We start from the raw sequence: 15,217 nt of genomic DNA, 5'->3' as shown, positions 1-15,217 counted from the left end.
AGCTGCGCTCGTGGACGCGCCCGTTAGTTTCCCCTCCTCCGGGTGTCGGTGGGAGGTCGGTGGGTGGACAGCGGCTCCTCTCTCTCCCTCGGTTCTCGGCTCTGCGCTCCAGCGCCTCCAGGTTCGGTTCTGCTCCGGTAGCCGCCCCCTCACCCCCTTCCGCTGACAGCCTGAGCCGGTTCATCCGAGTCCCGGGTCCTTGCGCTCCCTGTGAAGCCTGCAGAGCCTGTTCTGGTTCGGTGGAGACTGCCCTAGGTACAGGATGGGTTGGAGCGTCCCGGTCCTGCTGTCGGTCCTGCTGTCGGTCCTGTGCGCGCGGCTCGCAGTGGGAGTACCGGACGGAGCGGACGTCCAAGGTAACGGAACCGGATCAGCAGGTCCTGATTTCAGTACTTTTACTTGAACACACGTGTGAAGTTCTGGAGGTTCGGTTGTGGAGGAAACATTCATCAGCTGTGAGTCATTAAGAGGCGCAACTTGTGCGGGTGCCAGGCTGGAGGAAATCCTTTCAGCTGAAATCATCAAACATCACAACTCGACAAGTGTTGAGCTGAAAGGACTCGATAAAGACTCCAAAATAGACAAGAAACTTAACATTCTGTGTAAATGTGTTTTTTTAAAGAAAACATTTCCAGTAGATCCAGAACCCTACAACTCAACAAGTAAAAATTACAAGTGAAAGCACATTTCGTTTCAGAACTGTTTCGCACTTTCACTGAAAACGATGTAGTTTTTATGTTGATCCACTAGTTGGCGCTGTTTTTAGTTTTAGTACTGAATCCTACACACAGATGCAGCAGAGAGCAATGACCTCTAAACATTAACACTGGGAGTTAGATTGTTATTACGGTGACTGTCAAAATAAAACTACCAAGTTGGATCATTATTACGGTGACTGTCAAAATAAAAGCAGCGAGTCCAGGAGAATATGGACTGGGAGTCATGACGCCACGGGAAAACTTTGTTCTGATTGGCTCTACTGAGCATGTGCAGAACTGCTCGTTGCTACGTCCGTGAAGCACAGTAGCAGTGTTCCTCCATCAACAAGGTGATGGAGTCTGAGTATTTTTGAAAAGTTCCATCGTGTGAGCTATTTTCAAAAAGTTGTGTTTTCAGTATCTCCAACGAAACAACGAAAGTCCTGTGTTTTCGCTGAAAATTGTTGCCATGGAAACGGGGCCCCAGCGGTTTGATGTCTTCGCTGCACATTTTCATCCGTCCCAGACATTTTGAAAGACGAGAGCCGCGGGAGAAATCTTTAGGCTCTAAATCTTTAGGCTCTAAATCTTTAGGCTCTAAATCTTTAGGCTCTAAATCTTTAGGCTCTAAATCTTTGGTCCTACGTTGGGCCGTGAGACCTGTTTAAAGACGGCTCGTTGTCATGGCGACCAAGGACGACTTGGGAGAAAAAGTGCCAAAAATGTGCCGCCGCTGCAAACCAACTAACCGATAGAAAAGCAGTTTGAAACGACGTGCCGACCGGCGCCACACTGGCACTGAAGCTGCTTTGCGGCTACGTTGGAAAAACGCGTCAAAAACACTTTGTTGTGTTTTTTTGGGCGATTTCTCTCCAAACACATAAACTTCCCAGGGGCGAGATTCTGTTCATGTTCCGCTGGTTTCTCTTTCATGGAAGGATGGAACGCGTTCATGACGTTTAATTCTTGTTTTTATCGTTCGATCTGGACGTAGAAAAGCTCATGTCATGCCTAAACCTTATCTAGATTTGTGTCGTACAACGAGGCTAGCTGCAAACCTTAATTCTTTAACGATTGTTAAAAATCGTACGGCGTGTAGCAGACACAAGTGGCGGGCGTTGCGGCGCCTGATCGTGGCGGTTTTGCGATGGCACGTCTGATGGAGACTTTCTTTAACTATAGCTAAACTCGGTAGAGCGCGGACCTTCGCCAACGCCATGTTTGTTTGTGGAACAGAGTTAGCATCACCCGCATGTTAGCCGTTAGCTCATATGGATGCTAACTAGCATGTCAGGTAGCTACATCACTGAGCAGGGAGCGTCTCCATGGCAACAGACGCTGATCTCCTTTGATCTCCATGAGGTGCCTCCCTCATCCGGGACATTTTTTCACAGTTTCTTGGGATTTATTCGGAAACGTTTCGCCGCGAACGTCCCAGAATCGAACGGACTGGTCCTTGATGATGACAAATCATCCGTGAGGATTTCAGACAATTTGGGGGAATAGTTGTTTTGTTTTTCAAAAAGTTGGTAAAATACAGAATGCATGCAAACTAAATAGTAAATACAAGCACTTCACCCCTACTTTTGCTGTGCCTGGGTAAACATGGAGCTTCAGAGAGGATGTGGAAGTTGAGGTTTCCTCTGAACGGTGGCCGGAGTGAGTGAGTGTGAGCTACTTAATGGGTTCCAGGTTTGCAGACCCTCCAGGGACGCCGGGCCTCCGTCTCCATCTGCTACTGATGAGGACGAGGCGAGCGGCAGCAGGACGGAGGAAGCCACAGATTATCAGAACTCCTGTTGTTCCTCCTCCAGCAGCTTGGGAGTCTTTCATCTCCCATCATTCATCTGATCCTGAGTCTTTCAACACGGAGAACACCGTTCCATTACAGGTTTTCTAAAGTTCAGGATTAATGAAGTCGAAAGTTATTGATTTAAAAAAAAAAAAAAAAAAAAGCTGGAAAACTGCTGCTGGAAGTCGTCCAAAGAGGGAAAGACCAAGATGTAATTTCACTCATTTGATCTGTTTCCTTTATTTTTTTCACTCAAATCTCAGAGGTCAAAGGAAATTTTGTGTAATTTCCAGTAGACATGTCGGTATTTCTTGGTAGTAACTGACATGGATGAACCAACAAAACAAAAAAGTGTCTCGACGATATATTCTGTTCGTGTTTTTGTGGTTAGAAAGTGAAATTTTGGATCTGATTTTCTTCACCACACCATCTGTGGAGCTTTTCTACCTTAAGATAAATAAAGTTTCATTTAATACATTCACTGGTTGATTTCAGATGTGATTCTTCAACCTTTAACAGCAAATTAACATATTTCACACACGATACTGAACAAATTGTACTTTGACAGTCACTATAATAACAATCCAACTTGGTAGTTTTATTTTGACAGTCACTATAATAACAATCCAACTTGGTGGTTTTATTTCGAAAGTCACAGTAATAACAATCCAACTTCGTGGTTTTATTTTGAAAGTCACCGTAATAACAATCCAACTTGGTCTGTACACTAGAACGTCCGTGTTCTCCCATTGTTAGTGTTTAGAGCTTGTTGTTTTCTGCTTCATGTGTGTTTCAGTACTAAAACAACAGCACCAACTAGTGGCCTGGCATGTAAACTACATCGTTCGCAGCGTCCTGCCGTCGCTGTGTAAATGTGAAGGTTTTCTGAAACACATAAAAATTATGAGTTTTCACCTGAAACATGTGAACGTGTCGTTAGAGACGATCTTGAGGCAACGGAGACCTGAGATCTCGGTGATGCTGCCATGAAGGCTAACTTCCTGGTTGCTATCAAACTAGCCTCAAAGTCAGGGCGAGTTTGTACACCCAGAATGCAACAGCTGTAGAGGTTTCTGGACATTTCACTGCATTTTGCAGCAGAAGGTTTCATGAAAATGGGCTTCATGTTGAGATTGGACTAATTTTCCGTAGGAATTGTTTGGTTCCGCTAAAATATAATGCTTTCATCAGGTGTAAAAGGAAGTTTGAAGTCAGGATGAAGTCAGACCTCTGAACTAAACAAGTATTCCAGCCCTGGTCTTCTGGTCTTCAGCCTCTCTGTCCTCCGCAGTGATTGAGGTTCTGGGCCTCCAGGACGCCAAGCAGACCGTGGCGGCGGTGGAGAAGCTGTCGGCCGGTCTGAGCACGGTCAGCGACATCTACATGGTGTCCACCTTCAGGCTGCCGTCCAAGCTGGGCGGCGTGCTGCTGGGCCTCTACAGCAAGCAGGACAACAGGAAGTACCTGGAGCTCGCCGTCATGGGCAAGATCAACAAAGGTGGGCGGCCGTTCAGCGAGTTTCCAGACGTCCTCCGTCAGCCCGGGGCGGTCGGCGGTGGGGTGGGGGGGCATGATGGTAATGATGCGGAACGTTTCCATGGAAACGTGGAGTCTGCGGTCTGAGTGTTTCAGTCAGTGGAAACAGGAAGCCTCGGTGACGGCGTCCAGCAGAACCTGGAGAAATCCAGGAAACACTTCGTCCCCACAACAGTTTCCGTGATGTGAAACGACGTGAGACGTTTTAGATCCACCGTCAAACTGAAAGTCGCTTCTACAAACTGAGACAGGAGTACTGTCAGGAAATGTAACTAAGTTACAATCACCGGAGTCTGTGTGCTCATCTGCTGTCTCATTCAGTCCGCTGTTAGCTTTAGCATTAGCAGAGCTGCTATTTATCTGTCCTGCTCACTGTTATCTTTAGCATTAGCACACCTGCTGTCTGTCCTGTGCACTGTTAGCTTTAGCATTAGCAGAGCTGCTACCTCCATCATGCTAACTGTTAGCTTTAGCATTAGCAGAGCTGCTATTTTTCTGTCCTGCTCACTGTTATCTTTAGCATTAGCACACCTACTGTCTGTCCTGTGCACTGTTAGCTTTAGCATTAGCAGAGCTGCTACCTCCATCATGCTAACTATTAGCTATAGCATTAGCAGAGCCACTGTCTTCCAATGTTCTCCTTGCGTGATGTCACTGCTAGCTTTAGCATTAGCAGAGTTGGCGTCGCTCTCTGTTAGCATTAGCCACTTTTAGCATAGAGCAGTCAGTAAAGGAATGAAGCCAAAAAAGACCAGAGCTTCAGTTCCTCTGAAGTGGCAGCAGCCGCTCTGCGAGTCGTGGAGTTTGTTGAACTTTTGTCGTCGTGAATCGTCTCCCGCCGTGTGACCACAGATTTGATAATAAATCCATCCAGCCGTCTTTCATCCGTCTGAAATGACACACTCGTTCCTGCAGTGGGACAAACTGTCGGGTTCGAACACGAAGCGAACCAGACCACAGATTACGTTTCTCGTCTTCGGAGCTTTGACTCAGCGGGGAGCCGCGAACACAGACTTTCATGTGTTCAGATTCCTCGGAGACTCTCTGGATCCGATGTTTCCACTGAGTGAAATAATCCAAAGCCACAGACTCCACGTGTTCATGGAAACCTCCAGCTGCTGCATCTTTTCCATCAAATCAGCATCAGTGGAAACTCAGGATTGCCAGTGGAGTTTTCTTTTTTTTTTTGGTTTAAATATAAAGGAAAGTCGGAGACGGTGGTTGATTCCAGAGAAGCGAGACTTTGAGCTGAAGGAAGATTAATCGCGTCACGAGTTCACTGTGTCACCAAAACCCAGATAAATGGAGCTGAAACTCAAACCCTGGAACTGACTCTGACCTCTGGATCGCTCCGACGATACTGAACTCTGGAAGCAGCTTCTGCTTCACAACTTTTCTCTTCAGCTTTGATTTGCAGGTTTCATCTAGTGTGTTGGGCGTTTTCTGCCGTTTCTGTAACGAAACCGTTTTCGGTTGAAATGTTGCGTAAACGGGGCCTCGGGGTAACCTAGCTACGCGCACGGGGAACGGTAAGCAGCCACAGTGAACGTGGAGCCGAGGGGTCAAGGGTCATTCTCAGTGGTGACCTCCGCTGTGGGATTAAAACCTTAAAGTTTACCTTAAAAAAATTATTTCATTCAGGACATCTTGGTACCTTGTAGTACAGGATAAGTATTTATCGTGAGTAGTAGCAGACGGCTAGCTGATAGCATGCTAACTTCCTAACGTCAGTAGAAACGTCCGCAGAAAGATTGTTGTCCAGTCAGTTTGAATCAAAGTGAATCTATTTTTATTTCTGGGGCGCATGTTTGTCCTGAGCTGGTCTTTGGGGTCCTGATGTGGTCTTTAGAGTCCTGGTCTGATCTGGTCTTTAGAGTCCTGATCTGGTCTTTAGAGTCCTGGTCTGATCTGGTCTTTAGAGCCCTGGTGTGGTCTTTAGAGTCCTGGTCTGATGCGGTCTTTAGAGTCCCTGTCTGATCTGGTCTTTAGAGTCCTGATGTGGTCTTTAGAGTCCTGGTCTGATGCGGTCTTTAGAGTCCTGGTTTGATCTGGTCTTCGGGGTCCTGCTCATGAACTGGTTCTGGCTGTTTTTAATTGAATCACTTCTTCCTCCTGATGGAGTCCAGCTGCTGAGCTTCTGTTTCATAAACCCACTCCGTGTTTAGTGTTTTGGTTCAGCGTGACCTTTGACCTCCGACCGGGTCTAAAGTCCTCCAGTCCGTCGCTCAGACCATCGGAGCGGATCGGACGACGGTCCGGGAACGTTTTGACGGGAGGATCTGCATGTTTCCGACATGAGACAGGGAAATGATTTCATCCAGCAGTGATGTCACCACAACAACACGCCGCGGCTCGACTGTCAGATGTCGTAAACACTCGGGAAGATTCCCAGAACTACAACGTTCCCTTAAAGCTACAGGACGCAAGAATCTCAGTCCAAAACCTTCAAAAGCAAACTGAAGATTTAAGGAAGGTTAAGGAAGATTTAGGTAGATAACCAGGTCATGAGCTAATCAGCTAACCAGTTAACCAGCTAATCAGGTAACTAGCTAACCAGGTAATGTGCTAACCAGATAACAAGTTATTCAGGTAATCAGCAAACCAGGTAACCAGCTAATCAAGTAACTAGGTAAGGAGTTAACCAGGTCATGAGCTAATCAGCTAACAAGCTAACAAGCCAATCGGGTAACTTGCTAACCAGGTAATGAGCTGACGAGCTAATCAGGTGGATCAGTCCTGTAATACCACAGTTTACCAGCAGGGGCAGTAACCAGAAGTTAGATCTATTATGTCTCCCTCATGAACCTGATTTTCTTCCTCTTCCTCTTCCTCTTCCTCTTCCTCTTCCTCTTCCTCTTCCTCTTCCTCTTCCTCTTCCTCTTCCTCTTCCTCCTTCTCTTCCTCCTCCTCCTCCTCCAGTCCTCCTCCGGTACATGCGAGCTGATGGGAAGGTCCACACGGTGAACCTCCAGAACCAGAACCTGGGTGACGGTCGGACACACTCCATCATCCTGCGTCTGGGCGGCCTCCAGCGTGACCTCATGACCTCGGAGCTGTACGTGGACTGCCGGCTGGCCGACTCCAGCCGGGGCCTGCCCCACCTGGTGCCGCTGCCCCGGGAGGCCGACATGGTGGAGGTGCGACATGGACAGAAGGCGTACGCTCGGCTGCAGGTGAGGGAACCGCAACCGGCTGCTCGGATGACAACGTGTCGTTAGCTACTCCACATCACAACTTCATCGTACTTATTAGTTACCACTTCAAAAAGTTTTTCACCCTGGACTCTCTCTGATTAATCAAACCTGCCAGGTTAAGATTTAGGCCCCATTTACAGCATTTTTAAGAGGATCTTCATTTCCACAGAGACACTAAACATAATGTAGTTAACATGTTGGTCCACTAGTCAGTGCTGTTGGTTGTTTTTGTAATGAAACGACACACAATGGGAGAACACATTCTAGTGGACAGACCACTTGGATTGTCATTACGGTGACTGTCAAAATAAAAGTACCAAGTTGGATTGTCATTACGGTGACTGTCAAAATCAAAGTACCAAGTCCCAGTTGGAGCGTTTTATCAAAAGTTGCATTATCACGAGCTCCGATCGTTATTTTTACTTGAAAACGTTGCGCAGCAGTTTCTTATGCTAATGCCTCACAGGAAGTCACCCACAGTGATTCTGACTTCTCTCCCGGTCAGGGGTCGGTGGAGTCCCTCCGGATGGTTCTAGGGGGCAGTGTTGCTAAAGCCGGATCTCTGACGGACTGTCCGTTCCAAGGAGACTCATCAGCCTACAACACAGGTGAGCTCACCTCAGAAACACCCCGAAGCGACCACGTCCAGCACTTTTAACTCATGACCCAGTGTTTTCTTCCAGTGAACGGGGAGGTGAACTCCATCCTGGGTGAGTCTCGTTCCTTCACTCAGAACGATCAGAACGTCACGGCTCACCTGGAATACGATCACCAACAGCTCCTCTCATCATCTGACAGGTGATCATACCAAGGCCCTGATTGGACAGCTCATCATCTTCAATCAGATCCTGGGGGAGCTGAGACAGGACATCAGAGAGCAGGTGAGACGGCAGAGGACAGGTGAGACAGTAGAGGACAGGTGAGACGGCAGAGAACAGGTGAGACAACAGAAGACAGGTGAGACAGTAGAGGACAGGTGAGACGATAGAGGACAGGTGAGATGATAGAGGACAGCTGAGACCGTAGAGGACAGGTAAGACAGCAGAGAACAGGTGAGACAGCAGAGGACAGGTGAGACAAAAGAGGACAGGTGAGACGATTGAAGACAGGTGAGACGATAAGAGGACAGGCGAGACAATAGAGGACAGGTGAGACGATAGAGAACAGGTGAGACAATAGAGGACAGGTGAGGCAGGAGGCGGGACGTAGTGGACGCTGTGTCTTTAACGCCTGGACTCGTCCTCAGGTGAAGGAGATGTCTCTGATCAGAAACACCATCCTGGAGTGTCAAGTCTGCGGTGAGTCGCTCTGCTCAGGAAACCCTGACTTCTGAGGACCTGATTGAAGACTCTGTGTGTGTGTGTGTGTGTGTGTGTGTGTGTGTGTGTGTGTGTGTGTGTGTGTGTGTGTGTGTGTGTGTGTGTGTGTGTGTGTGTGTGTGTGTGTGTGTGTGTGTGTGTGTGTGTAGGGTTCCACGAGCCACGGTCCCGCTGTTCTCCTAATCCCTGTTACAAAGGCGTCCCCTGCATGGAGAGCCTCCATTACCCAGGATTCACCTGTGGCCCGTGTCCACCTGGAACCAGCGGCAACGGCACACACTGCAGCGACATCAACGAGGTAACAACAACACAACAACAACAACACTGTAACAACAACAACAACAACACTGTAACAACACAACAACCACCACACCACAACAACACCAGAAAACAACTGCAACATTCAAACAACACAAACAGCGACACAACAACATCAAAAATAGCAAAACAACTTGACAAAACAACTACTTCACCCGTCTCCACCCGTCTCCACCCGTCTCCACCCCCACCCACCCCCACCCACCCCTCCCCCAGTGTGAACTGCAGCCATGTTTCTCCCCTGACGCCTGCGTCAACATTGTGGGGGGGTTCAGCTGCCAGCCGTGTCCTCCGGGCCTGTGGGGAGCGCCGCTGGTCGGTACCGGTCTGGATTACGCCAAGACGCACAGACAGGTGAGACACGTTCAGGTCAAAGGTCACGACGTGTGAGGGCGAAGCAGGCGGAGGCACACTTGTTTCTTCAACCTGTGTGTCTGGATATACAGAGTGCGCTTGTTTCTTTTACCTTAATGCTCCTGATTCAGGATGAACGGAAACAAATTCACCTGTAGGAAAAACTCACTCAACATGCACTACAATGTCTCATTACTGCCCCCCAGAGCATAAATGTGGCCCTGCAGACAGCCCATGTTCTCCTTTAAAGTCGGTTCCTGTGTTTCTCAGGAGTGCACCGACATCGACGAGTGTCTGGAGCTGCCGGACGCCTGCGTTCAGAACTCGGTGTGCATCAACACCGTGGTAAGTCCAAACGCCTCGCCACCACAGGGGAGGAGGAGAACCTCCTGCAGGTGTTTCAGGGAGATGGCGCCCTCTGCTGGCTGAGCTGCAACAACACGTCGACCAGGACTCTGCTGCCTTCACAGACATAACGCACGTTTTCAACATTGTCCACCAAAGTCACAAAACATATTAATGCTCTGAAATGAAGAAAAGAAACATCTGAGGCTGCTTGGTGAAGTGTCGCCGGTACAGTTCAGCCCAATTTCAGCTTTTAAAACAATTTCGAGAGATTCTCCCTTTGTTTTCATGGATTTTCTTGCTTTAGTCATTTGGATCAGATCTGGGAATTTGACCTTCTTTGGCTTTTCAGCTGTTTGTGGTTTATATATTCTAAACCTGTTTAAACCCGCTGGGCGTTTCCTGATGGCTTTAGATATACCAGGAACCTTTGTCTTTTTTCTGTTTCATTCTCAAATTTTTGCTTCTTTTGTTTTTCATTTTTGTTTTTATCTTTTGTTTTCAATTTTCCTCCCTTTTTTCTTCATTGAAATTTTTTTCCACTTCTTTTTTCCTTTCTTTTCTTTTTAATTTTTCTTTTCCTGATTTCAAGTTTTAATCGTCTGAGTTTGACAGTTCTCCAAGTATATTATCTTTCGCAAAAACTACTCATCCGATTTGCATGAAATTTTCAGGGACCGATCGATTCCATTTTGGGACATTAACAGCTAAACATTCCCCAATAAATCCCCAAAAACTACACGTTGGCGAAGGTCTGCGCTCTACCGAGTGTAGCTCTATTTTATTGTCGTTTTATTTTATGCTTTATTAGCATTTCCATCCCTCCTGGCTCTTTTATGTTTCAACTTATTTATCCATTTTTATCCTGGAAATTCAGCCATTTTTGAAATCCAGTTTGGAATAAACATTGTTTATTTCTTCATGCCGTCTTTATCGTTTCTGCCTGAACGGAGGATCACGTCTCTTCTCTTCTAGGGTTCCTATAAATGTGGAGGCTGTAAACCTGGTTTCCTCGGTAACCAGACGACCGGCTGCTTCCCCAGGAAGTCCTGTGCAGCGCTGACCTTTAACCCCTGTGATATCAACGGCCACTGTGCCATGGAGAGGAATGGCGAGGTGTCGTGCAGGGTGAGGAGACCATCGGACACAGGTTCAGTCACAAGTTACAGGTTCACGCACAGGTTCAATCACAATTTACAGGTCCAGTCACAAGTTACAGGTTCAGTCACAAGTCACAGGTTCAGTCACAATTTACAAGTTCGCTGACAGATTCAATCACAAGTTACAAGTTCAGACACAAGTTGCAAGTTCACGCACCAGTTACAGGTTCAGTCACTAGTTTCAAGTTCACTCACAAGTTACAGGTTCACTCACAGGTTCAATCACAAGTTACTGGTTCAGACAAAAGTCACAGGTTCAGTTACCAGTTACATGTTCAATTTCAGGTTCAGTCACAAGTTCAGTTACAAGTTACAGGTTCAGTTATTCAGCTGAGAACCAGAAATGGAGGCAGGACTCCAAAGATAAAAAAATTTATAAAAAAATAAAACGCAGTCTGAATGGTTGTGTGTGTGTGTGTGTGTGTGTGTGTGTGTGTGTGTGTGTGTGTGTGTGTGTGTGTGTGTGTGTGTGTGTGTGTGTGTGTGTGTGTGTGTGTGTGCGTGCGTGTGTGTGTGCGTGCGTGTGCGTGCGTGTGCGCGTGCGTGTGCGCGTGCGTGTGCGTGTGTGCGGGCGTCCAGTGTAACGTGGGCTGGGCAGGTAACGGGAACACCTGTGGGATGGATACGGACATCGATGGCTACCCCGACCGTTCTCTTCCCTGCATGGACAACGACAAACACTGCAAACAGGTGAGTCTCCGTCCCATCATGTACCTGGGCGCATCAGGTCAGGTGACTCGGTGAGTTGACCCGTCGTGCCGTCCCTGTGCACCAGGACAACTGTGTGCTCACTCCCAACTCGGGTCAGGAGGACGCTGACAACGACGGCATCGGAGACCAGTGTGACGAGGACGCAGACGGAGACGGCATCAAGAACGTGGAGGTACGAGGTCACTTGTTACATGACACACATCACCTGTCACCTGGTACATGTCACCTGGTACATGTCACCTGGTACATGTCGGACATCACCTGTCACCTGTTACATGACGAATCACATTTTTCCTGTCAATAGTCGCCAGTTACATGTTACTTCACCTGCTATCTGTCACATGCAGCTATGATGTCATCAACTGGTCATGTGACCTGTCCTGTAGGATAACTGTCGCCTGGTGCCCAACAAAGACCAACAGAACTCGGACAGCGACTCATTCGGAGACGCCTGCGATAACTGTCCCACCGTCCCCAACAGCGACCAGAAGGACACGGACAGCAACGGCCAGGGCGACGCCTGCGACCAGGACATCGACGGAGATGGTGAGAGACCGCTGGACGGCAGGGGCACATGGGAACCTGGGAAACAGCTGGGAAACATGTAGCAACCAGCTAACACTAAACATGTAGGTACCAGCTAATGCTAACATGTAGCTACCAGCTAACACTAAACATGTAGCTACCAGCTAACAGTAAACATGTAGCTACCAGCTAATGCTAACATGTAGCCACCAGCTAACGGTAAACATAGCGTCTGTGTTCAGGAATCCCAAACGTCCTGGACAACTGTCCGAAGGTGCCGAACCCGATGCAGACGGACAGAGACCGAGACGGGGTTGGAGACGCCTGCGACAGCTGCCCTGAACTCAGTAACCCGATGCAGGTGGAGTCCAAATGCCCGACATATCGACTGAGTCCAGCGGAACCCGCCATAAGACATAGAATCTTACAAAGATTAGAAATGAAACAATTAAAAGATGTTTCCTGGTTTGCGCTGACAAAAGTCAAGTCGACAGTTTTTTAGTTTCCAGCTGTTATTATATATTAAAATAAAGTGGTGCAAAACCGTTTGTGACCACTAGATGTCACTGCACCATAAAACTACATTTCTGAGGTATTAGACTGAGAGAAAAGCCCGACGACCGGAGGAACAAATTCACAGAAAGAAAACTGAAAGATAAATATTAATTCTTTGACTCGTCATGAAACATTTTTTGACACATGTGGCTTCTTGTCCAGAACATCTGTTTATCCGTCGGGGGTCTCAGTCTGTCTCCTCTCTCTGCTTTCAGACGGACGTCGACAACGACCTGGTCGGAGACGTTTGTGACACCAACCAAGACACGTACGTCACAATCGTTCTACACCTTTCAGATTCTCTCTTTGTTCAGGAATGTTTCTTGAGTGTCTGACGCCGGGCCCGAGGCGCTGGTGGGTTTGACGAGGCGCGTCAACGAGGGTTCAGGCGTTCTGAGCCGTCGTGGTGTAAACGTGGTTCTAGTCACTACTGACTCGTGACCCGGGCGTTTGACTGTCTGCAGCGATGGAGACGGACTCCAGGACAGCAGGGACAACTGTCCCGACATCCCCAACAGCTCCCAGCTGGACTCCGACAACGACGGTCTCGGAGACGACTGCGACCACGACGATGACAACGACGGCGTCCTGGACGACCACGACAACTGCAGACTCATCATCAACCCCAACCAGAAGGACTCGGACAGTAAGGGTCAAAGACTCGGACTCCTTCTGTCTGACTCCGCCCCCTTCCTCCTGCCACTGCCTCCTTTCTCCTGACTCTTTGTGTCCGTGATCAGTGAATGGCGTTGGAGACGTCTGCGAGAACGACTTCGATAACGACACGGTGATGGATCTGATAGACGTGTGTCCGGAAAGTGCCGAGGTCACGCTGACAGACTTCAGAGCCTATCAGACGGTCATCCTGGACCCGGAGGGCGACGCCCAGATCGACCCCAACTGGGTGGTGTTGAATCAGGTGAACGTTTGTCTTCTCTCTCTTGGATATAAATCCACGATTCACGATTTGAGATCTCATTTCTGTAAAAAACAGTGAAGTCTGAAGCGCCTCTGGTTTGAGTGCAGGGGATGGAGATCGTGCAGACGATGAACAGCGATCCCGGGTTAGCCGTGGGTACGTGGTGTTTTTAAGTAACACTCAGCGATGTCTTGGGTTCTCCAATGGTGCTGCTCCTTCAGGAGATCTTCTGTCCTCTGCAGGGTACACGGCCTTCAATGGCGTCGACTTCGAGGGGACGTTCCACGTCAACACGGTGACGGACGACGACTACGCCGGCTTCATCTTCGGCTACCAGGACTCGTCCAGCTTCTACGTGGTGATGTGGAAGCAGATAGAGCAGGCGTACTGGCAGTCGCTGCCGTTCAGAGCCACGGCCCAGCCGGCGCTGCAGCTCAAGGTTTCTCTGCCGTTCAGCCGCCGTTCAGCCGCCGTGCACCCCGCCGTGCACCCCGCCGTGCACCCCGCCGTGCACCCCGCCGTGCACCCCGCCGTGCACCCCGCCGTGCACCCCGCCGTGCACCCCGCCGTGCGCCCTGTGTTTCCGCCGCTCTCAGTGCCCCCTCTGGCCTCTGTCCGTCCTGCAGGCGGTGAAGTCTCGGACCGGACCCGGGGAGTTCCTGAGGAACGCCCTGTGGCACACCGGAGACACTCCCGGAGAGGTGAAGCTGCTCTGGAAGGATCCGCGGAACCTCGGCTGGAAGGACAAGACGTCGTATCGCTGGCAGCTCAGCCACCGGCCGCAGGTCGGGTACATGAGGTGAGAGAACGGCGCCGGAACCCAACTCCAGAACCGGACCTGCTGGCGCTTTCAGAGGAACCGGTTAGACTACAACTAGTCCTGTATGGGTCTGAACCAGAAGACTGCTAGTCCTGTCTAGTACTGAGACTGTAGTATGAAACTGAGTATTAATACTGCAATATTAGAAATAGTAATAATGCTGCAGTATTCTACAGTGTAGTACAATAACTGCAGTATTATAAAGAGTAATAATAATACTGCAGTGCAGTGTAGTACTGTAATATTGCACCATTATAAAGAGTATTTATACTCTTTATGCTGTATTATAAAGCATATTAGTACTGCAGTATTAGTACTCTTTAAATACTGCAGTATTCCAATAGTACTAATACTGTAGTACTGTACAGTGTGGTGATTTTGCAGTCTCAGTACTCTTCGTGTTGCTCGTCTCTCTCTCTCTCTGTTCTTTTCGTTCCCTGCATTCTTTCCCTCTCTCGCTCTCTTTGTGGCTTCGGGCCTCCCGGTACGCCATTGTCCTCGTCTCCATGGCGACCGGAGTCCTGGAAAGAATCCGCCGGAGCAGCCGTTGATATGCAGATCAGACGGAGAGAAACTTTAATCACCACCAATTCAGACTGTACGAACTCAGTGTCCCAGTCACTGGACAACGACTGCTGGTCACCTGGTGGAGCTTTCTTCAGGTGGAGGTGTTCTCCAGGGAGAGATGTTCTCCAGGTGTAGGTGTTCTCCAGATGTAGGTGTTCTCCAGGTGGAGGTGTTCTCCAGGTAGAGGTGCTCTCTAGGTAGAGGTGCTTCTCCAGGTGGAGGTGCTTCTTTAGGTGAAGGTGCTCTCTCGGTGGAGGTGTTCTCCAGATGTAGGTGTTCTCCAGGTGGAGGTGTTCTCCAGGTAGAAGTACTCTCTAGGTGGAGGTGTTCTCCAGGTAGCGGTGTTCTCCAGGTGGAGGTGTTTCTCCAGGTGTCCCGACCTCATACAGGCCATCAGGTCTCGT

General features: G+C 48.9%; 1 protein-coding gene across 2 annotated transcripts in view; it reads left to right on the top strand.

The window, feature by feature from the left end:
- The first annotated feature begins 44 nt into the window (after window positions 1-44).
- thbs3a (thrombospondin 3a) overlaps window positions 45-15,217 on the top strand; it is a 16,939-nt gene continuing 1,766 nt past the window's right edge. The window contains exons 1-21 of one of the 2 annotated variants that reach the window (XM_080471060.1): window positions 45-356; window positions 3,782-3,988; window positions 6,946-7,199; window positions 7,726-7,828; window positions 7,904-7,930; window positions 8,019-8,101; window positions 8,467-8,518; window positions 8,689-8,837; window positions 9,074-9,211; window positions 9,482-9,556; window positions 10,532-10,684; window positions 11,296-11,406; window positions 11,492-11,599; window positions 11,814-11,973; window positions 12,195-12,313; window positions 12,723-12,775; window positions 12,972-13,153; window positions 13,248-13,426; window positions 13,534-13,582; window positions 13,669-13,865; window positions 14,053-14,225. In XM_080471060.1, the coding sequence (XP_080327186.1) occupies window positions 263-356; window positions 3,782-3,988; window positions 6,946-7,199; window positions 7,726-7,828; window positions 7,904-7,930; window positions 8,019-8,101; window positions 8,467-8,518; window positions 8,689-8,837; window positions 9,074-9,211; window positions 9,482-9,556; window positions 10,532-10,684; window positions 11,296-11,406; window positions 11,492-11,599; window positions 11,814-11,973; window positions 12,195-12,313; window positions 12,723-12,775; window positions 12,972-13,153; window positions 13,248-13,426; window positions 13,534-13,582; window positions 13,669-13,865; window positions 14,053-14,225 (2,666 nt within the window). In that variant the 5' untranslated portion in view covers window positions 45-262. Of the gene's footprint in view, window positions 357-3,763; window positions 3,989-6,945; window positions 7,200-7,725; window positions 7,829-7,903; window positions 7,931-8,018; window positions 8,102-8,466; window positions 8,519-8,688; window positions 8,838-9,073; window positions 9,212-9,481; window positions 9,557-10,531; window positions 10,685-11,295; window positions 11,407-11,491; window positions 11,600-11,813; window positions 11,974-12,194; window positions 12,314-12,722; window positions 12,776-12,971; window positions 13,154-13,247; window positions 13,427-13,533; window positions 13,583-13,668; window positions 13,866-14,052; window positions 14,226-15,217 lie in introns of both variants that reach the window. The other variant, XM_080471059.1, reaches the window with a different exon arrangement.

The sequence above is a fragment of the Lipophrys pholis genome (assembly GCF_963383615.2).
Source record: "Lipophrys pholis genome assembly, chromosome: 9".
In the NCBI taxonomy this organism is placed as follows: Eukaryota; Metazoa; Chordata; class Actinopteri; order Blenniiformes; family Blenniidae; genus Lipophrys; species Lipophrys pholis.
The sequence above is the reverse complement of the archived record's forward strand: the minus strand, read 5'-3'. Positions and strand labels throughout refer to the sequence as shown.